Source organism: Euprymna scolopes, chromosome 23, assembly GCF_053919585.1.
Source record: "Euprymna scolopes isolate OS-2025 chromosome 23, ASM5391958v1, whole genome shotgun sequence".
Taxonomy (NCBI): Eukaryota; Metazoa; Mollusca; class Cephalopoda; order Sepiida; family Sepiolidae; genus Euprymna; species Euprymna scolopes.
In genome coordinates, this window is record NC_136504.1 from 79241570 (window position 1) to 79265308 (window position 23739).

The window sequence follows — 23739 nt, forward strand, 5'->3', positions numbered from 1 at the left end:
TCAGGTGTCAGTAGTTTTCTAGCACGGTAGAGAGAGCCTACCTTTTTTGCAGCGGCCCTGGCAATGTTTTCAATATAATTGTTCCAGCTCATGTTTCCTGTGAACGTTAGGCCAAGCAGTTTGAAAGATGTACTCTCAGACAGGGAGTAACTGGCCATTGCTATTGGTGGCAGAGAAGGTTTCTTGTAGTTATTGAAGGAAACCAGTTTGGTTTTGGCAGCATTGAATGTGACCATCCATTTATGTCCCCATTCCACTACAGATTGGAGGTCATCCTCTAGTGTTTTTGCCATTTCTTTAGATATGTGTTCATTTGTTTTCCTGTCATGCCTTTTATAGAGTGTAGTGTCATCAGCATATATACCCATCTCAGAGGCAGTTTTGTCGGGGAGGTCATTAATAATTATCAGGAACAATAGAGGTCCAAGAATAGACCCCTGAGGCACTCCCGCATTTATATCACACAGTGAAGACGTGAGGGTATATTTTATCCTACTATTTAATCTATAACAATACTGTTTATTTTTAGTTGGGGATGATTGGTTTTGAAGAATGTCAGGATGAACAAAGTCACTTTGTAAAGTTGGTTGAATTTGGTCACATCTGACTGAAATTGAATATTGAATAAAGAAAAGGGTAACCATCTTCCATGAATAACACCAAACTCCGCCATAAAAGTATGACTCAACTTTTATTCGAAGGGAACACTGGAACAAAGTGAGAGTTGATAGGTCGGTTTTTTGGTATAGATGTAATATAGTTTCAGATTTTAAATTCCTGCTCTTCATCACCATGATGATAAGGAGGAAAGAAAGATAATTGCAATTTATCTTTTGTGCAAATTCAGCAGTGGGCGGAAATCTGCAGGCTTCCATTGCACCTCTCAGTAGCATGCTAATCGTATGTGTATCAATACACCGACCGAACTACAACTAGAGATAACGCAAAATATTGCACTCCCCCCCCCCAGATTTTCATGCAATTGTTGCAGATTATTAAAAATGTATTAAAATTTGTAAAAGACCTCTGAGCTAAAAACCTTTGCTTTATATACACGGATAAAAAACTATGGCTATTAAAAACTGACCTTGTGTCTTACTCTGCTCTCGTGGGGAAGCAATTAAAGATTATAGATGCCTTCGTTGTATCATCAATTTCATTTGCTATCATGAAAAATATTTCTGTTTTACATCAAAGTCATTTTTTGTGTATCCAAAAAAATGTATCTTAGAAGCATTGTCCAGAAAGTTTTGAATGGTTGTCGAGAAAGTTTTGAATGGTTGTCGAGAAAGTTTTGAATGGTTGTCGAGAAAGTTTTGAATGGTTGTCCAGAAAGTTTTGAATGGTTGTCCAGAAAGTTTTGAATGGTTGTCCAGAAAGTTTTGAATGGTTGTCCAGAAAGTTTTGAATGGTTGTCCAGAAAGTTTTGAATGGTTGTCCAGAAGAGATGTTGTATGCTGATGATTTAGTACTTATCTGTGAAACAATGGATGACTTACTTAACGGTATGCTATGGAAAGTCTAAACATGAAAATTACAAAGACCAAAGTAATCAGTGTTTATAGTGTTGGCAAGTTCCCAAAAAGTGGAAAATAGCCCAGCTCAGTTTGTGGAAAGGGAGTAGAGTGCGGTTCAATCTACAGTAAAGTGGAATGACTGGTAGATTAAGTTTATATGCAAGAAGTGTAAGACAATGGAGATGGATGACAACACAGATGTGGAGAAAGTATATTTTGATGGCAAAGCAAAGTTTTGTAATCTTGGTGATATCATTGGAACATACAATGAAGAATTGGTTAGTATCTGTTTGTCTGTTCGTTCCACATTTTCTCGGAAATCTGGCTGGAATTATGTATGGACCTTCGTTATGATAAGGTGCAGCAAACTCAGCATTATGGTATCTGTTCGATGTACAGGTAAGGATTAATAGCGATTAGTATTTAATGCAAAAATGAACACAGATTTAACCACATTCAACCATTAATTTGACATAAAGCATTCATTCCAAGTCAACAGACTATATTTTGTGTCCGTTTTTAACGTCTAGTTTGATTTAATAGTATTATTTGTTTTCCTTTATTTTTCACCCATAAATTTTACACATTTTAAAATGTATATTTCCTATGTACTCTCATCATCTACACGTTATTCTATCAGTTATATCCTCCTTTCCTTTTAGATACTGCCATTTTATCTCCATCCTCATCACCTTTCTTTTATTGATTCTTTTTACTGCCATTCTTACCCTCTTCATTCTTACCAGCAAAGACTGAGATTGGCTGAGACAAGTTTCAGTTTACTTGGATCTTTTTCATTCACTTATTCCAGAAATGGCTATGCTAGCAATTTGTGTTTAATGAATCGTATACAGTATATTACAATATTGTTTTTTTCAGCAAGAAGTAATAAAAAAGCCTTGGTAAAACAAATTAACTAAATGATTTCTATCTTTGTTTTTTTTGTTTCATATCTTTATTTATCTCGTTTCCATCTCTTCATGTTTTTTCCCTTATTCCACCATACCTCCATATATTCACCTCCATCAGCTTTTTAATTATTCCACCATACCTCCATATATTCACCTCCATCAGCTTTTTAATTATTCCACCATACCTCCATATATTCACCTCCATCAGCTTTTTAATTATTCCACCATACCTCCATATATTCACCTCCATCAGCTTTTTAATTATTCCACCATACCTCCATATATTCACCTCCATCAGCTTTTTAATTATTCCACTATACCTCCATTCATCATGCTTCTATCCATTTTTGCATACCACTATATTTCCATCTATCTGTCCTCCATACCTCCATACTTTGTGTTCTATTTCACCATACCTTCATCTACCCAATCTTCATCCTTCCACCATTTTGTCCTTATGTTCTGCATTTATTCTGCTTACATTCCTTGTTTTTTATTCCACCATAACTCCCTGTATCCCTCCTTCCCCATTCTTATTCCACAATATATCTATCCAACTTCCATATCTACTCCCTTGTCCTCTGTCAATTCCAGTTCGCATACCCATAAATAACCTGCCTTTTCTTTCTTATTCTATTGTTTTTTAGTCTATAAAAGTAAGGCTGCCATGGAAAGTATTGTGAAGCAATTAAAGGGATTTTCCCCAGACCCTTGTACGTTTATGTCCAAAAACATCAAACAATTACAATTGAATGTTTCTCATATACGGCAACAAATCCAACTGGCCAGAACGATTGTCGCTTCTATGAAGGTAAAGTAACAATCCTTTTCTTATTTCAAGTATTAATTGTGTGATAGCAAGAAAAAAAAGTTCATTATTTAACTAAGCCGAAACACATTTCACTCTGAACTGAAATAGGAATTAGCTTTTAATATTTTAGTTTTAGTGCGCAGTCTAATCATAGAATAAGATAATGTTAACGATTACGAGTTTTTTGTTTATAAGAATATGGTTTTACTGTCGGTGACTCGTTTGTCTGTTTTTGTTTCATTGGGTGATATTCATGTATGGTAAAAGGAAAGTAAAAAAATGAATTAAATAAGGATGTATTTATTAAATTTATGTTTAAAACCAAACATAAATTTAATGAAACATGTTAATCTATTGCCAACCATTTTCGTAACAGAAAATGCAACGTTTATTTTTAGTCAAGAAAAAGAGTGTTATATTCCTCATGTATGTGGAAAATATTGTAGAGAAATTGAAAAGTAATTATGGCAGTATATATATATATTATTCCTCAATTGAAATTTATTTTGAGATGAGCATTATATGTTAATTCTATTTTTATTATTTCGGACTATTAGTCTCATCTTTATTAGTTGTTGTTTTTTTGTTTTAATCTTTTTATTGGTTCACAACGTTTCGGCCAACTTCCTCTGGCCTTCGCCAGGTGGTAACCGCGACGGATAGGAACTTCGAATCTCCTAACTGCATTCTCAGCCATCACTGCCATCCGTAGTTGTTGTCGTCTCACCACATTTTTGGCCAATTACCTCTGGCACGCTTTGGGTGGGATTGAAACCGCTATCTTCAGACAATGTTCATCTGGAACCGTAGAGATTCAACGTCTCTATCAACTGCGCCACGGGCCCCAAAGAGCGATCAAGGTTGGATTCTTTGATCTTATAAATCCACATTTATTTATTATCTGATCTTCCATAGTCGGGTCCGTACCGATTGGTATATATATATATATATATATATATTATTCCTCAGTTGGAATTTATTTTGAGATGAGCATTATATGTTAATTCTATTTTTATTATTTCGGACTATTAGTCTCATCTTTATTAGTTGTTGTTTTTTTGTTTTAATCATGGCGCAGTTGATAGAAACGTTGAATCTCTACGGTTCCAGATGAACATTGTCTGAAGATAGCGGTTTCAATCCCACCCAAAGCGTGCCAGAGGTAATTGGTCAAAAATGTGGTGAGACGACAGCAACTACGGATGGCAGTGATGGCTGAGAATGCAGTTAGGAGATTCGAAGTTCCTATCCGTCACGGTTACCACCTGACGAAGGCCAGAGGAAGTTGGCCGAAACGTTGTGAACCAAAAAAAGATTAAAACAAAAAAACAACAACTAATAAAGATGAGACTAATAGTCCGAAATAATAAAAATAGAATTAATTATGGCAGGTTACAACTAAAAGTGTTTACGACAGGTTACAACTAAAAGTAATTATGGCAGGTTACAACGAAAAGTGTTTACGACAGGTTACAACTAAAAGTAATTATGACAGGTTACAACGAAAAGTGTTTACGACAGGTTACAACTAAAAGTAATTATGGCAGGTTACAACGAAAAGTGTTTACGACAGGTTACAACTAAAAGTAATTATGACAGGTTACAACGAAAAGTGTTTACGACAGGTTACAACTAAAAGTAATTATGACAGGTTACAACTAAAAGTGTTTACGACAGGTTACAACTAAAAGTAATTATGGCAGGTTACAACGAAAAGTGTTTACGACAGGTTACAACTAAAAGTAATTATGACAGGTTACAACGAAAAGTGTTTACGACAGGTTACAACTAAAAGTAATTATGACAGGTTACAACGAAAAGTGTTTACGACAGGTTACAACTAAAAGTAATTATGACAGGTTACAACGAAAAGTGTTTACGACAGGTTACAACTAAAAGTAATTATGACAGGTTACAATGAAAAGTGTTTACGACAGGTTACAACTAAAAGTAATTATGACAGGTTACAACTAAAAGTAATTATGGCAGGTTACAACGAAAAGTGTTTACGACAGGTTACAACTAAAAGTAATTATGACAGGTTACAACGAAAAGTGTTTACGACAGGTTACAACTAAAAGTAATTATGACAGGTTACAACGAAAAGTGTTTACGACAGGTTACAACTAAAAGTAATTATGGCAGGTTACAACGAAAAGTGTTTACGACAGGTTACAACTAAAAGTAATTATGACAGGTTACAACGAAAAGTGTTTACGACAGGTTACAACTAAAAGTAATTATGACAGGTTACAATGAAAAGTGTTTACGACAGGTTACAACTAAAAGTAATTATGGCAGGTTACAACTAAAAGTATTTATGGCAGGTTACAACTAAAAGTAATTATGACAGGTTACAACGAAAAGTGTTTACGACAGGTTACAACTAAAAGTAATTATGACAGGTTACAAGGAACAGTGTTTACGACAGGTTACAACTAAAAGTAATTATGACAGGTTACAACGAAAAGTGTTTACGACAGGTTACAACTAAAAGTAATTATGACAGGTTACAACGAAAAGTGTTTACGACAGGTTACAACTAAAAGTAATTATGACAGGTTACAACGAAAAGTGTTTACGACAGGTTACAACTAAAAGTAATTATGACAGGTTACAACGAAAAGTGTTTACGACAGGTTACAACTAAAAGTAATTATGACAGGTTACAACTAAAAGTAATTACGACAGGTTACAACTAAAAGTAATTATGACAGGTTACAACGAAAAGTGTTTACGACAGGTTACAACTAAAAGTAATTATGACAGGTTACAACGAAAAGTGTTTACGACAGGTTACAACTAAAAGTAATTATGACAGGTTACAACGAAAAGTGTTTACGACAGGTTACAACTAAAAGTAATTATGACAGGTTACAATGAAAAGTGTTTACGACAGGTTACAACTAAAAGTAATTATGACAGGTTACAACGAAAAGTGTTTACGACAGGTTACAACTAAAAGTAATTATGACAGGTTACAACTAAAAGTAATTATGACAGGTTACAACTAAAAGTATTTATGGCAGGTTACAACTAAAAGTAATCATGACAGGTTACAACTAAAAGTATTTATGGCAGGTTACAACTAAAAGTAATTATGACAGGTTACAACTAAAAGTATTTATGGCAGGTTACAACTAAAAGTAATTATGGCAGGTTACAACTAAAAGTAATTATGGCAGGTTACAACTAAAAGTATTCATGAGAGGTTACAACTAAAAGTAATTATGGCAGGTTACAACTGAAAGTAATTATGACAACTACAACTAAAAGTATTTATGACAGGTTACAACTAAAAGTAATTATGACAGGTTACAACTAAAGTATTTATGACAGGTTACAACTAAAGTATTTATGACAGGTTACAACTAAAAGTATTTATGACAGGTTACAACTAAAAGTATTTATGACAGGTTACAACTAAAATTATTTATGACAGGTTACAACTAAAAGTAATTATGACAGGTTACTACTAAAAGTATTTATGACAGGTTACAACAAAAAGTAAATATGACAGGTTACAACTAAAAGTATTTATAGCAGGTTACAACTAAAAGTAATTATGACAGGTTACAACTAAAAGTATTTATGACAGGTTACAACTAAAAGTATTTATGACAGGTTACAACTAAAAGTAATTATGACAGGTTACAACGAAAAGTATTTATGACAGATTACAACTAAAAGTATTTATGACAGGTTACAACTAAAAGTATTTATGACAGGTTACAACTAAAAGTATGTATGGCAGGTTACAACTAAAAGTATTTATGACAGGTTACAACTTAACGTAATTATGACAGGTTACAACTAAAAGTAATTATGACAGGTTACAACTAAAAGTAATTATGACAGGTTACAACTAAAAGTAATTATAACAGGTTAGAACTAAAAGTAATTATGAGAGGTTACAACTAAAAGTAATTATGACAGGTTACAACTTAATATAATTATGATAAGGTACAACTAAAAGTAATTATGACAGGTTACAACTAAAAGTAATTATGACAGGTTACAACTAAAAGTAATTATGACAGGTTACAACTAAAAGTAATTATGGCAGGTTACAACTAAAAGTAATTATGACAGGTTACAACTAAAAGTATTTATGACAGGTTACAACTAAAAGTAATTATGACAGGTTACAACCTAACGTAATCATGATAAGGTACAACTAAAAGTAATTATGACAGGTTACAACTAAAAGTAATTATGACAGGTTAAAACTAAAAGTATTTTTGACAGGTTACAACTAAAAGTAATTATGACAAGTTACAACTAAAAGTAAATGTTACAGGTTACAACTAAAAGTAAATATTACAGGTTACAACTAAAAGTAATTATGACATGTTACATCTAAAAGTATTTTTGACAGGTTACAACTAAAAGTAATTATGGCAGGTTACAACTAAAAGTAATTATGACAGGTTACAACTAAAAGTAATTATGGCAGGTTACAACTAAAAGTAATTATGACGGGTTACAACTAAAAGTAATTATGACAGGTTAAAACTAAAAGTATTTATGACAGGTTACAACTAAAAGTATTTATGACAGGTTACAACTAAAAGTATTCATGAGAGGTTACAACTAAAAGTAATTATGACAGGTTACAACTAAAAGTAATTATGGCAGGTTACAACTAAAAGTAATTATGACAGGTTACAACTAAAAGTAATTACGACAGGTTACAACTAAAAGTAATTATGACAGGTTACAACTTAACGTAATCATGATAAGGTACAACTAAAAGTAATTATGACAGGTTACAACTAAAAGTAATTATGACAGGTTACAAGTAAAAGTAATTATGACAGGTTACAACTAAAAGTAATTATTGCAGGTTACAACTAAAAGTATTTATGACAGGTTACAACTAAAAGTAATTATGACAGGTTACAACTAAAAGTAATTATGACAGGTTACAACTAAAAGTAATTATGACAGGTTACAACTAAAAGTAATTATAACAGGTAACAACTAAAAGTAATTATGGCAGATTACAAGAACTAAAAGTAATTATGACAGGTTACAACTAAAAGTATTTATGACAGGTTACAACAAAATGTAATTATGACAGGTGACAACTAAAAGTAATTATGACAGGTTACAACTAAAAGTAATTATGACAGGTTAGAACTAAAAGTAATTATGACAGGTTAGAACTAAAAGTATTTATGACAGGTTACAACTAAAAGTAATTATAAAAGGGTACAACTAAAAGTATTTATGGCAGGTTACAACTAAAAGTAATTATGACAGGTTACAACTAAAAGTAATTATGACAGGTTACAACTAAAAGTATTTATAGCAGGTTACAACTAAAAGTAATTATGACAGGTTACAACTAAAAGTAATTATGACAGTTTACAACTAAAAGTATTTATTACAGGTTACAACTAAAAGTAATTATGACAGGTTACAACTAAAAGTAATTATGACAGGTTACAACTAAAAGTAATTATGACAGATTACAAGTAAAAGTAATTATGACAGGTTACAAGAACTAAAAGTATTTATGATAGGTTACAGCTAAAAGTATTTATGACAGGTTACAATTAAAAGTAATTATGACAGGTTACAACTAAAAGTAATTATGACAGGTTACAACTAAAAGTATTTATGACAGGTTACAACTAAAAATAATTATGACAGGTTACAACTAAAAGTAATTATGACAGGTTACAACAACTAAACAAGTATAATTTCATATTTGTAGGATGACAAAGGTCATCAGTTCGTCATAAATAAAGAAAACGCCCCGTATCATGTAAGTGGGCGTTTAGATATTAAAAAATATATACAAACAATTAAATTTAATAGATATTTACCCTATTAAATTAATTGTTTATCAGAACACTAAGTAAGATATATAAAATAGATCAATGTTTAGACTTTATTTTTAAGCTCATGATTAAGGGGAAATATCACTATTCACGAGAAAAACAAATTTTTATATGAAATGGGAATTGTCATTGTTGCAAAAACTTAATTGTAATTTTATTATTAATATTGTAATTTTATTAATAATATTGTAATTTTATTATTAATATTGTAATTTTATTGCAAGCTATAAAAATATTTTTTCTCAGTGAATGCGAGTTCATGCTGCTAAAAATAAAAAAATTATTTGCAATCAATTTTTATATTTACCTTGATCAATATCAATATGAGGGAGCTCTTACTCTCACCCTAATACCGCCACTCAAATCACAGGCACAAATGTAATGATAGATAATTTTTTTCTATTCACCAATGAAACAAGCGCAAAGGAAATCTTGATATGTCCTTTACACTATCTTTCTCTCCTTTCTTTTGCTGTCTTTGCTTGATCAATATTTGACTCTAGAGAGGGTTAGGAGAGAGAGTCAGAGAGATATAGAGAGGGAGAGAGAGAGAAGAAAAAATAGACAGCTTGGTTTATTGTTTAATAAAGTTACTCCTTTAGATCAATCGGTTACCATGCCGCTCTTAGAGCTAGAGTTTTTGAGTTCGAATCTCACCCAGGACATAATTAATTTACACTGATTTTCTCCCACGCTAACCCAAAACGAATTTTTTTCATTTCACATTAAAATATTAAACTGATTTTTTATTTTTATTTTTTGTAATCTACATAATTTATAAAAATTAAGATCTCGGGTGACGACAGATGACTCTGCTACTTATTAGTAAAATGTGACCATTAGTTTTATGCAATTGCAATAAAAACAATGAAAAAGCTATTTCCAAACAACAATGGCGGAAATATTGTGACATTAAAAAATGATGTGAAAACAATGAAAAATGTTCTTTGTTTATGTTTCATGAATGTTTTATGATTTTTTCGAATTTTTGTGTTCTTGAAATTATTATTTTGTTCCAGATCCCAGTTTCCGTGGATGGAGAGGACCATTTAGAAGTGATACTAGATCGAAACGAGACATCTAGAGAGATGCAAAACTCGGCCGAAATCTGCATTAAACCGAAGACAAGTGATGCCATCATTTTGGTTCTTCAAGCCAAAAATTCTGTAAATGAAAAACTTTTTGTCATCAACTTTTATTTTTTGCTGCATTAAATCGAGTCAATATTGTAATAATATATTTTTTCAAAAACACATCATATAGTTAAAATCATCAATATTAGATGCACTCACTTCGAATGAGTCTCCCAGAATCCATTATTTGCATAGGTATAATCGTCGTGTGCTCACACTTTATGCATCCAGGAAAGACAAAGATCAACCATTCAGGTACAATATATAAAAAAACTACACTAATAATAAGAATCTATATTATAATAAAACTGAGTGACAATTTCTTGCATGTATGCGTGGTTATCGCTTCTACATTACTTACACGTTATTATTTTTTATTATTTACTGTCAATCGAATAGTTTTTAAAGAAAGAAGTGCAATAATATAAAATAAAAGATTTTTCAATAATAATTTTGAAATGTAATTAAATTATGAAATGAAATGTATCAGAATGCATTGCAATTTCTTTGTAATCAAGTCAGCCATTTTAATATTTTATTAATACTTGAAAGAAAAAGAGTGAATCAATTCATGACCCTTTGATATTTCAAAGGTATATGGAAACATCGAAACCATCAACTAAAATGTCATTTTTGGCTTTAAAATTCTTAGCAAATCATCACTAAATTAAAAGATCGAAAGTTTTCGAAGTTATTTATATTTATATAAATACAATGAAGATTTACAAAATTAAATTAACAACAATTAGTTTTAGTCTTATAGAAATTTCGTTCAATCAATAATCAAATCACCAAGTTATTAGCTAAACGATATGATCATTCATTTACTCTTGCAATTTATAAATATATAAGAAAGTTTTTTTTTAAAATTCATCGCATATTTATGTTAAACAATCCTATAATTTACTAAAATTGGTTGACCTTTATTATTTGGACTACTGTTCTCATTTTGAGTGTTATTCCCAAGTTCAACAAGATACGCATGAAGAAGGTCGGAGGTTACATCGACCGAAATGCTAAGTGAATAAAACTCCAAATCAGAAACTTAATAATGGTTATTGTAAGAATAATTTTTGTTGTGAATGCTCCTATTTTATTAATGTTTCCTAGAAAGAAATGAAATGGATCTGTAGAATGAAAAGTTGAGTAGACTGCCTCTCTGGCAGTTTATGATCCTGGCCAAGATTACATGCGATGGCTCATAATTCTGTCACTAAAGATCAACCATGTGTAGTTCAAAGACTGTGGTTTAAGGTCCTCGTTGATGGTTGTCATCCATGTCTTCAACTGACCATCAACATGGTCGCAATAATAAAGCAGACATGCGGGAAAAAGTACACCACAAATGAGATCCAATAAAAGTCTTTGAGATCGATTGTCTTCCTCACATTCTGAATTGTTGTCATGCTGACCCTGCGTTGATGCCTGAATTTTAAATCCTTGACATTTGTGCTGCTACAGCAGCAACGTTTTGATGTCACATTGCATCAACTCTTATGACATTTTGAAGTGTCTGAGAAAGATTTGCTCTTTTCCCCGTGTTTGAGGTTGCATGTTTTTTTAACTAATAATTTTAATGAACTGTAAATAATCACATTATTTTAGCATTAATATATATATATATATATATATATATATATATATATATATATATATATATATATATATATATATATATATATATATATAATTTGTAAAATTATTTCAGCTTTAACAAAGAATTCTTTTTATTTGATTTTGTTTTCAGATAAGCTATTCTTTATCTCTGGTTGAAAGCAAACCGTTATTGACCATTTTGGATTCAGATGGTGAAGTCTTGCAGAAGTTGCAGGCAGATATGGAATTAATACAAGATAGTTGGTATCAGCTTCTTATTCACAGGTGAGAGAATAAAACATATTCACAGGTTAATTCAGATTCTGTTTATTTTTGATTCACTGAAATACCTGCCTATACTAGTCAGTAGGTTATAAAAATTACGTCCCTCCCGTCGTTTATTTATGTCAGATTAATTAAACAAAATAGAAGTGTTTTCAATACATATAAGGTAAAATATCATATGTTTATATTATTTGTTTCATTTTTTTTGTTACTATGGTCTTTTGTCTGAAGTGATGAGCGATACCTTAAATGAAATATGAATCAGAATTAAATATGGAAATATTAAAATCGATTGGAAATGCAATTCCAATTTTTCTAAGAGCACATATCGATATTTACCATAACTAACTTAAAAGACAAATTCAAGTATGGATTTTGTATTAAAAAGGTTAAGTAGAAGAAATGGAAGAAAAACACTAACACTGTTTTATATATCAGGAGATGACAAATTACTGAGGTAGATGGTTGAGTATGTATACCTATTTAAGCATATTTTATTAAATAATATAGACAATCCCTGTCTATATGTTTTAGTTTTGATCTTTTCTAATTTTTTTTGTTTTTGGCAAAAACTGGCTGATGTACCTGCCATAGTTGCTTTTAACCTGATTACTTTCAGATCCATCTTCAGGGATGTTTAACAGTAAGGATGTTAAGATATTTATACAGGTGGATTTTTCACCTCATAAGTATGTTATTAAGTATATTAATAAATTCTATGTTACTTTTAAAGGCATTTAAAAATATCCATATTATTGAAATTTATTTTGTTAATAATTGTTTTTTGCTTTTATTAGTAATGCTGAAGTTTATGTTTATTAGTGAATAAATGTGTTAGCAACTAAAAGTTTTCGAAATTGGGTGAAGGGAAAAGAATGTTGAATGTGTTTAGCAATGGCGCTGTTGTCAAAACGATGCATGGTTAACCTCCTTGACAAGATCGTAGTAGTCAAGCCTATGTATCTGTATTTTCTTTTACTGTCAGAGATTCAGTCTCTCAATAGGCAGTTAAATTCATGCACAACGTTTGCCATAGCAAGACCCGAGTCGAGAGAAATGAGTTATTAGTAATAACAACATGGAGACGAGTGACTGTTTTAGAATAGAGTATACGATCACTTAAGTGTCAGAGAGTTAAGAAGAGGCCACTAAGACACAGACAGCCATGATTGTACAAGATCATGTTTAAAGTTAGAGAGGGGAATTTTGAAATAGTTAAGTAAAAAATATTCAGCAATGGACATAATATATACAAGCAGCCATAGCTGTAGTGAGGCAGAAACACTTCTTTATTTTAATCAATTTTAATCATGCATGTTGCTTTCCTGTACCAAGACTAATTCTGTTAGCTGAAGCAAAAACATCTGACATGCTTTCTGAATATGATTATATCTTGACATTAATTCAAGCAACACAAACTTCAAAGAAGAAGCATAAATGATTTATTTAATGAGATGATCGTCTCGCAGCTGAAAGGTCTTTAAATTAGTTTAATTGGAGGATTTTATTTGTAACTAGATGGCTTCACCAGCTTGCTATCATTTCACAATTCAATTTCTATTTACCATTTTAAATCACTGAAAAATAAAACTAATTGATAAAAAAGAAGACTGAACTAAATTAATTAAATTTAAAACAAAATCACTAAATTAATTAAATTTAAAACAAAATCACTAAATTAATTAAATTTAAAACAAAATCACTAAATTAATTAAATGAAAAAATCATGAAAAGTCAATAAAGCAATCAAGTTGTTATTGTTATTTAATTCCCTTTACAACCATGTAAATATTTTCAAATTTCTCATAGGATTATATTTGTATCATTATTATTATTATTATTATTATTATCATCATCATCATCATCATCATCATCATTATTATTATTATTATTATTATTATTATTATTATTATTATTATTATTTAGATTAAGATTAAGTCTTTATTTTTGTTCATAGAATAAATTTACATATACTTTCCTATTTTTTATTATTATGAGTTATTATTAAGGTTAAGCTTTCTCATATTTGCTGATGAAAATTACCTTTGCATATGAACCTGCACACACATGTTCATTTTTATTCTGCATATTTTGTCTTTTTCTTTCTTAGAATTGGTCAGAATTTTAGTCTTAGTGTCAACTCAACCGATTCAGAATCTAAAGGAATTACAGTTGAAAAGTTTATCTCGGATTTCCCATCACAACAAATTCCACTTTCATTGGTTTCCTTAGGAGGTCATCCACAGGATTTCCCTGTAAGTATTAAAAACAATGTTTTTATTTTCTATTAAAATGATATTAAAATCAAGATTAATTTCATTCATACAAACATTTACCCTATATTTTCTCTTTCATCATAGAAACTACAAACTCTGATTCTAATTTGTATTACTTGTTTTGCTCGGACTATTGTTCTCATCTTGAGTGTTATTTGCGCAATGTTTCAGTTGGTGTAGCTTCTGACCTTTGTAGGTATGCTGGTCGCCATTTTGGAAAAGAAAGGGGAAATGCTACTGGCTCTGTGAATAGTTTCATATTCTAGGAGTTGTTTTTAATTGCCGTGGTTTCGTATATATGAAAAAAAAAAGCCTCCTTAAAATTTCAACGGTAAAGGGGAGATAATTCCGTCAAATGTTATTAAAGTTACCTGCCCTTATTAACCAATTTTTTTCCATACATATAAAACCACGTCGAAAAAATCAAAACAAAAACAACTCCAAGAATATAAAACCATCTACAGAGCCAGTAACTTTTCTCCTTTTTTTTTCCAAGATGGCAATCAGCATGCCTGACGAAAGTCGGAGGCTACACCGATAACAGTGTCAGAAATTTCGTGAAAACTATTGAATAATTCCACCCGCTATATTTCGAAGCTTATAACTCCTCGAAAAATGTAATTCAAGCCCTAATTTTTTTTTCAATTAAAAGGAGCAAGGACCAAGGTTTCATTAAAAAAACAAACAAACAACGTGTTTTTTTTTTAAAAAAAGGTTTTAAACTTCGGATTTACAGGTAAATTTCTAAAAAACACTACTTTTTTTTTGTTTTAAATTTGAATATATTATTTATTGATCTTTTATCTTCAATTTGTGATATATAAAACTTTGGTACATAAATTAATTATTTACTTTTTAATATACATTTGAAAATGGGGGGGGGGGGCGTGAATTAAAAAAAAACGTTTGTCTAAAATATTATATTCGATTTATTGGAAAGAGCATAAAATTTCACATTGACCCTGAAAATATCGTAAAAATAGAATCAATAGAAAATTTTTTATAGATTTTTAAAGTTTAAAAATTGAAAAATACTGAACTCGTAACATTCAATTAATTTCATTACTATTTTTAGAAAAATATTTCTATTACTTTTTATACAACTTTAATAGTTTATTTTGGAAGTATAATCCATAAAGAAAATAAACAACCCACCTTTAAAAGAGAAATTACGAGATTTTTATATTTTATTTGCAGTTTCGTGTTAGGGATGTCAAAAATTCCTACAAAAATTCTGATACAACTAAACATACACCGACTGAAAAATTGCACAAATAACACTCAAGATGAGAACAATAATCCGATCAAAAGAAAATTACTTAGACAACCCTGTCGGCATTCCCCGATAAAAGAGCACCTCAGGCGATTAGCAATAAACTTACTTCTTCTCAAAAGATAAGAAGATGAAGTCTGAGAAGGTGGACCCCCTAGAGCTGCACAAAACCATCCCTCAGACTGATAGTAAATAAGCTGTCTTCAAAAATCGTAGAGACGTTGTTAGTATGATATTAGTATGAATTCTAATCTCCCAGCAGTTTAAACAATGTCCTTAAAAAAAAGGAAAATCAATTATTTTATTCTTTTCAGATAAGCAACTCTGAAAAACTTAAAGGTTGCATTGCTTACTTAACTGTGAATGGACATTCAACTCATATATTTTCTCCTTACAAAAATGGATTGTATCCTTCAATTTGTACAAGTGGTTGGTAAGTAAAAGTTTTCTTTGATCCTAATCCTATCATGTTTGAGCTTGCATTGATTTTATAATTGATTCACTACATTTTTTTGGTTGCCAAATTTGAGCTTAGTCCTCTGGAAATCAAAACTTTATAAAGATGTCATGAACAAATTTGTCTTAAGAAATACACAGAACGAAATGGAGCCAGCTTAAACACATATTCTGGAATGAAGAAAAAGTGCAAAGACTCTCGTGTTTTGATATATTCTTTTACATACATGCTCTAGAATATAGAAGATAGAGTCCAAATGCTGATATGATGCTTTGAATACAATACACCAGTAATCACCATTGTATGTGATTTTTGGAATATGACATCTATACAAATATACAAACATATATAATACATTAAATGTATAATGATCAGTTAATTAGTATAGGAGTGAATACAATAATACAAATATATAATCATATACACATACTAATCATTCATAATGATCGGTTAATTAGTTTAGGAATGAATCCAATACATAGAAATATAGAAACATATACACATAATTAAAATTCATAATTATTGGTTAATTAGTTTAGGAGTGGATCCAATACATACAAATATATAATCATATAAACATATTTAAAATTCGTAATGATCAGTTAATTAGTTTAGAAGTACATTCAATACAAATGCCATTACTTGATCTATTTATGTGATTTTGGGAATAAGCCGAGATATCATATATATTTTGAATATGACATTTTTGTGATGTAAATCAAAAACATTCTTCTGTATTTTTTAATGAAAGTATTCTTGTGTTTTTATTACATAACATTTAACAATCAAGAATATCGGAACGTGTAAAAAAAAAGGTAAATTGTGGAGATCGAACCTGCAACACTTGTGCTAGTAATCGGTCACAATATCCATTGCACCAAAAGGGACAACCGTTTTAAGAACGTTGTGAAATATCTGAATAAATAGATTTCTCTTTTACTCGATGTAACGCTATTGTGCTATGCCTGTCAAGGTGTCATTGCTCTCAAGTTTGAACCCTTCTTTGAAGCCCTTAGCAATTATTTTAATCGATTAAATACCTCTAATAAAATGCTGCACCAAAAATGCAATCTTTTGAGCTATTACACGCCGTTCAACGATCATCCGTCTAGGAGGAGATGCAATTTGAAAAAACGGAGAGACACACACACACACACACACATAGTGAGATTTATATATTAGATATATATGCATATAAATTCACCTGTCATCCCTTTTTTAAAATATGGAATCGCCCGATCGTTGAAGACAAGATGAAAGCAAGCAAGAAATCAAGCAAGGTTCACAAAGTTTTATAATTATATAAATTCACCTTTTATATACAATATGCTTTATTTCCTGCTTATTTCTACTGCAGTGAATCCTTTGTGAACACTTCGATGGTTTTTGAAGGAAATGGATTTGCTTTGTTTGAACTTGATAAGAAAACTTTCGATTCTGTTCGTCTCACTTTCAAGACTTTCCAAGACACGGCTTTAATCATGGCCATCAAGACAAAATCAGTAAGTTTACACATTTCTTTGAAAAATAATTTTTTGTATAGTTTTTATCACGTTAAATATGCAAATAATTTTAATGTTAATAAAATTGCGTTATCACTTATGTGTCTGCCTACATGTGTGCTTCTCGCCTTTCCGTTACTTGCACATTATTTTTTTATTTATTCGATTATTAAAATTAAAAATGCAATTACATACAGTATTAAAACAAACCATTTGAAAATCTTATTTAAAAACTTAATTATGAAATCAAATCAACTACAGTATATTTTTTCTTCATAAGCAAGTCAGCCATTTTAATGTTGTGTTAATAAAAGTTAGTAAAAGAAGAATGAATTACATCATGACTCATCGAAATTTGAAAGCATCTAAACTGTCGGATAGAAAGTCATTTAAACTTGTTAGCATATCCTCGTTTAATTAAAAGATTGAAAATTTTGGTGACTAATAATTCTGTAAATACAGATTAAAACAACGTTACCTAAACAAAATTAATATAGTTTTATAAGAAGTTGGTTTAATAAATCAATGACCAAATTATACCATAATAATTAAATTTTAGTTTCTAAATACTATTTATTTTTTAATTAAAAAGCGGCACAGTAAAATAAAAAAAAGTCACACAAAACTGAAATTAAAATGATTCCCAGGTAATGCCAGATATAATTCATGCTTGATAAAAAATGCAAAAGAATTTTTTCTCTTTTAAGTTTTAATATCTTTGAAAATTTATAGATTAATTTTGTTCAGGTATAATTATCTATGTTATTTCACTGATGCTTAAACATGCCTTGCCTTTGTGTTGTGCCTTCTGATTGCAGTCGCATAGACTCTCAGAAATATCCAATACAAAGTAAGTAATATTTAATTATTCGTGCATAGTTTGCTATCTTTGACCCCGACAACACGTATTCTTATTGTATTTGAAACTTTTGTAAGTATTTATCATCATTTAACAATAAATATGGAAGTATTAACATAACACTGCTAGAAATGCTAGAATATAACGCAAAATCCTGGTTTGCCAATGATGGGTTGGGTTGATCGACCTTCCTTATGTAGACCTGTTCAATCGAAAATGACGTAACACAATTTGGTGTAATCGAGATATAGCAAAAAGTTTAGATATCGATATTGAAGATGATTAATAAATTAGCTGATGACCTGATTTGCTTATCTAATCTTAATACTGTTATGACGCGCTACAAATCAACTTACTACATTCTACATTAATCTAATGTACTAGTATTCTTTCAAGTAAAACATTTTGATATTACTCAACATGATCAAAAGTATTGTTTTATTTTTTAATTATTCTAACTTTTTTTTTTTTGTAAAAATAGCTGTTAAGAAATATTTTTTGTCTTTTTTATTGTAAACACATTATATAATTAATTTTTGAATAATCTTCGTTTAGTAAACTTTGACTTTAAACTTTTGCATATAAAAGTATTTGTATTAAAATATTTGTATCTTAAAAGAATAAAAAGTCTTTATATTCATCTGAACATAAAATTTCAAAAAAGCGATGAAAAGAAATCAACGTTTGGTGTCCTCTATCAAATTGATTTCATTTTTATAAAAAATGGATCAACAATGCGATGATGGTGAACTTTTCAACTTCACTACAGTGAACTTAGATCAAATAATTGTGAATGCCACTAGCCAGCTTTGAGCCAACAACAAAGCCAAAACAAGCAAACAACTTATATGTCTTCTTTTTACTGCCCAATAGAGACCAGTTCCAAATTTCTCTTATAAACCATTTCAATGTTGTTCAGGACAAGAACACATAAAAATTTTGCAAATTTTGGAAATCTGCAAAGGATTCTCAACTCTATTGATTGATGTAATAAATGAGTAAATTAAAAAACCAAATTGATTTCATGAAAAATATTTTTGTGATTCTTTGATTTCAGGAAATGTTTTTAGTTGTGACATTAATGGAAGGAAACATCCAGGTAGAAAGTCAAGTAAGATCTTCAAGAATTGTTAAACAAACTCACGGAATCCAATTCTCAGATGGACAGCCTCATACAATTCAGGTTTGGTTTGGTTTTATGATATACGAGTATCAGCCCTTTTGGGTCGTTCAATGCTGAATTCAATTATTTTGGTTAAACGTTTTTCTCTTTTAAGTTTTAATATCTTTGAAAATTTATAGATTAATTTTGTTCAGCTATAATTATCTATGTTATTTCACTGATGCTTAAATATGCCTTGCCTTTGTGTTGTGCCTTCTGATTGCAGTCGCATGGACTCTCAGAAATATCCAACACAAAGTAAGTAATATTTAATTATTCATGCATAGCTTGCTATCTTTGACCCTGACAACACGTATTCTTATTGTATTTGAAACTTTCATACGTATTTATATCTATTGTTCTTTTCTCTGTGTATCATATTGTGTGTACACAATTCATAATATTGTCTTCAACAAATTGTTTATCTATGTATAAATGTGTACGTGTGTAAGTTCAACATTTTCTTCACTACTGTGCTTTTCTCTTTCTTCTTACACCTACATGTTATCCGCAATAACATGATATGAAAAATGATTTCGTGTGGATATCTATCCCCAAAGTGCATCACTAAAAACGTAAAAATATAAAATATGTAGCATTTTAATTTGTTTTGTAAATATTTTTAGTTAATACATTTGTCATCAATAAATCTATTTAATTCATAGATGAGACCTTGGCAGGTACTACCACTTCAGGTCAGAATGGAACTTGTAGTAATAGCAATTAAGAGTTGACTTCATACTCTCCAAATGCCCTAAAGTGCGACCTCATTGCCAGATATAATTTAAGGTCATACCTAGAATCAGGTTGGTGAAGATACAGTTCAAGCAATTAATAGGGTTGGGAAATATGGTTGGCAGATTAAAAAAATTGAAAAGGTAAAAAGGGATCGGAAAGATTGATTTCTAGGCAGTGAGATGGGGTGAGGAGTACACATTATTCAAAGGGAATCTGAGTCAGTTTAGAGTCCGGATCTCCAGGAAATACATAATTTATTATTACTATCAGTATATTTATTTGTAATGGTGTTTACAAATTAATTCATTAAATTAAATATCAGACAGAAAAACATACATTAATGCCCCAAATATAATAAAAAAGAACACATGTCAGGGTCACAGATAGATATTCTCAAGGAACTCCAAAAAAAGCAACTTAATACAAAACCAAGGGTATTTTCCATGCATACTCCTAATTTGTGTCTGTTGTAATCACAATAATGTAATTAAAGAAAGTGAGGGAAATAATGTTTTTGATAATATCTATAAAACTTTTTTCAGGGCTCAGACAGCTCAAGGTACTTATTGGTCATTTTCAGGTTCCGCAACCAACCACGTAGATCCATATGTCCAATAGTCCAATTTATCTTTAAATTTTCCAGAGTGATACCATAAAAGAAGATCAGCCAGGTTGTCAACAGAAGGGACACATTTGTAATGAATGTCCACTCTAAATTCTTTACTCAACTTCTCTTTCATAACTTGAATGTCTCTGATTCTGTTTCTCATATACAAGCTTTAACATTCTTCATGAGAAGCCATGATAATACAACTTGCACATTCACAGAAACAAAGATGTTCTCAATTTTGACACCAGAGTAGGACCTCAGTAAAATGGTTAACGCCTTGAAAGCAGTATACACTGCAAGCAATTTCATCATAGCTATTTTTTTTTCATTAGATCTACTTTAACTCTAAAAAGATGCATGGGATTTCCCATTTGCATGCCATAGATAAAAAAGCCAGGTTATGCATCAGCTGACTATCAGTGTCCGAAATTTTAACATGTGAAAAACAGATTGTTTAAACCAAGTTCTATCATTGTCATTATATCAGCTGGTACCTTCTCAGCCCAACTCAATTTGAGCAACCACAATCTTCAGAGAAGAATTCTTGCTTTAACCATGACGGGGGCACAAAATGATAATAGGTAAAATATTTTTACTGTTTGTGCCAAAATATCTCTTTTTGAAAGTATGTTTTTCTGTTTAGCAATGCTGCTAGTGTCCAATTCAGGGTAATATTTATAGCCTAAAACCTTCTCATATTCACAACCATGCTGTACAATTCTGTCATTCTTAATCATAACATCATGTAGAGACTTATAATTGGAGTTACATGACCTCAGTTGGAAATTTCCTTTCTGCAGACGAGGCACTGCATTTTTATTGAGGCTGATTATTTCCTTGGAAGAATTGCCTGTCATACACAAGTTGTCAACATCAAATCGATTTTTTATACATAGACATCATTTGGAAAGTGACCCAAATGGTGCTGAAGAACATAATTTAAAATACATGGGTTGGCATTGAAGATAAATATCACTGTACAAATAGCGATGTATGTAGCGATAACAAAGCAAATTGTCTCCATCTTTAATGAAAAAACAAAATGCAATTTTGTCCTCATCAGATTCGAATCTGACTGTAAGAAAGGCTTTCCTTATAACTTTTGCTCTTCTCCATCAATAATATTTATTATAGATGGACAAATGTTCCAAAATGTTATTCATCATATTCACACTAGGATAACATGCTTCACTGAGGAAGTAATCACTGCTAGTTTTTAGAAAACAATTAAAAACAGATCTTATCTTAGTAGTTACCTGTTGATCAAACTTGAAGACTGGTTTATGGAGTATCCAAATGTTCTTGTGGAAATTTTGTTAGGCAACTTCAATTCTTTCGATAATCCCTTCAGATACTTGCTGAGGAAAAATATCAGTATAAGTCTTAGCCAATTTCTTTGTTTTTTCTTAAAAAAACATTATTCTCTTAAGCACTTTAAGAACGACTTGGTAGTTGGAAGGTACAGAATAGATTTTGTCTTTATGCCAGGGTGAATCCACCAAATAAGAATTCAATAGATCTTTTTATCAATTTTATTTCTGTCATAGTCACCAATTAGTTCTTCATCAAGAGAGGCAGCAGCTGAGTCTACAGCAAACATTTTTCTAAATTTCTTTCCACATTTGAAGTTTCAAATATATCAGAGAATGGATCCGGGTAAGTCAACTTGGGTTCTAATACGGAATTTAATTTTCACTCAGGGCAATAAGCATATTTTGAAATCACAGTGCGATAATTTGTACATAGTTTAGAGTTTCTACAATATTGTTATGATACGGATATACAATGTTTTGTATATTTCCAAATAGAATAATCCCTTAAGGCAAATCCCATGTGTGTCCATTCATGCATTCAATAATCCTGGAGCCTGAATTTTTAATACATCATCTTTTAATGATTTTTCATTTAAAAAACCTGTATTTCAATTTATCTAGGTTGGATTTCATTTGGTTGAAATTACCAAACTCAAACTGGATACTAAATTTGTCATCAATCAATATTGTTTCCCTTTTCTCATATTAACCTGTTCAAGCCTCCTCACAGTAACACTCGAATAGGTTTTCATTTGGTAATCTGTAGGTTTAGAATTCTTGTCAATTGATCTCAACCCTTTTAATATATTTTTGAATACATTTTTGAATATATTTTTTAGAGAAATAAGAATGCTGACTGCCAGTGTCCAATAAGTAGTTAATAATAGTTTTCTTAGTTCTGTAATTTAGCGAGATTGCCACAATAGGTAACATAATGTCGTTTTATGAACGTGTGAAAATAGGGAAATCACACAATGGTGTAATATGCGCTTTTGAGGGACATAATTTGCAAGTGAGAAGTGATTTCTTCTGGAGTCCATGGCAATTCTCACTTTTATGCTTAAAACTGGGATATCTTGTACATAATTTCAATTTTGGCTTTATATGATGAAAATTTGCTGAACTTTAACACGGACGAGGCCATATATTGTGCAAAGTTTGCAGTATGTCCCGGATGAGCTTGTAGTGACATTTTACAAAACATCATCTCCATTCATTTTTTCATGTCCTTTATCACTTTTTTATCACTTTTTGAATGAGTTTCTGCAAATCGAAATTGTTTCTCGTTCCTGGACAGAGCATGAATTGCCTTTTACAAATATTTGTGTCAGGGAAAGATAATTTGTGCCTACTCTGTGGTTAATCTCCCTTCTTAAGACCACTGATAATTTTTCATACATAATGTGATTGACCAACAAAAAACCTGGGGACCTATCCTCAAAACATA

At 30.7% G+C, this 23739-nt stretch overlaps 1 protein-coding gene across 2 annotated transcripts in view; it reads left to right on the plus strand.

The window, feature by feature from the left end:
* The window catches only part of LOC145246035 (uncharacterized), a 281165-nt gene that overhangs the window by 230040 nt on the left and 27386 nt on the right, over positions 1 to 23739 (plus strand). For both annotated transcript variants that reach the window (XM_080107864.1, XM_080107865.1), the window contains exons 13-19: positions 3076 to 3239; positions 10108 to 10254; positions 11969 to 12102; positions 14213 to 14357; positions 15966 to 16084; positions 17466 to 17610; positions 19527 to 19652. In XM_080107864.1, the coding sequence (XP_079963990.1) occupies positions 3076 to 3239; positions 10108 to 10254; positions 11969 to 12102; positions 14213 to 14357; positions 15966 to 16084; positions 17466 to 17610; positions 19527 to 19652 (980 nt within the window). The remainder of the gene's footprint in view (positions 1 to 3075; positions 3240 to 10107; positions 10255 to 11968; positions 12103 to 14212; positions 14358 to 15965; positions 16085 to 17465; positions 17611 to 19526; positions 19653 to 23739) is intronic.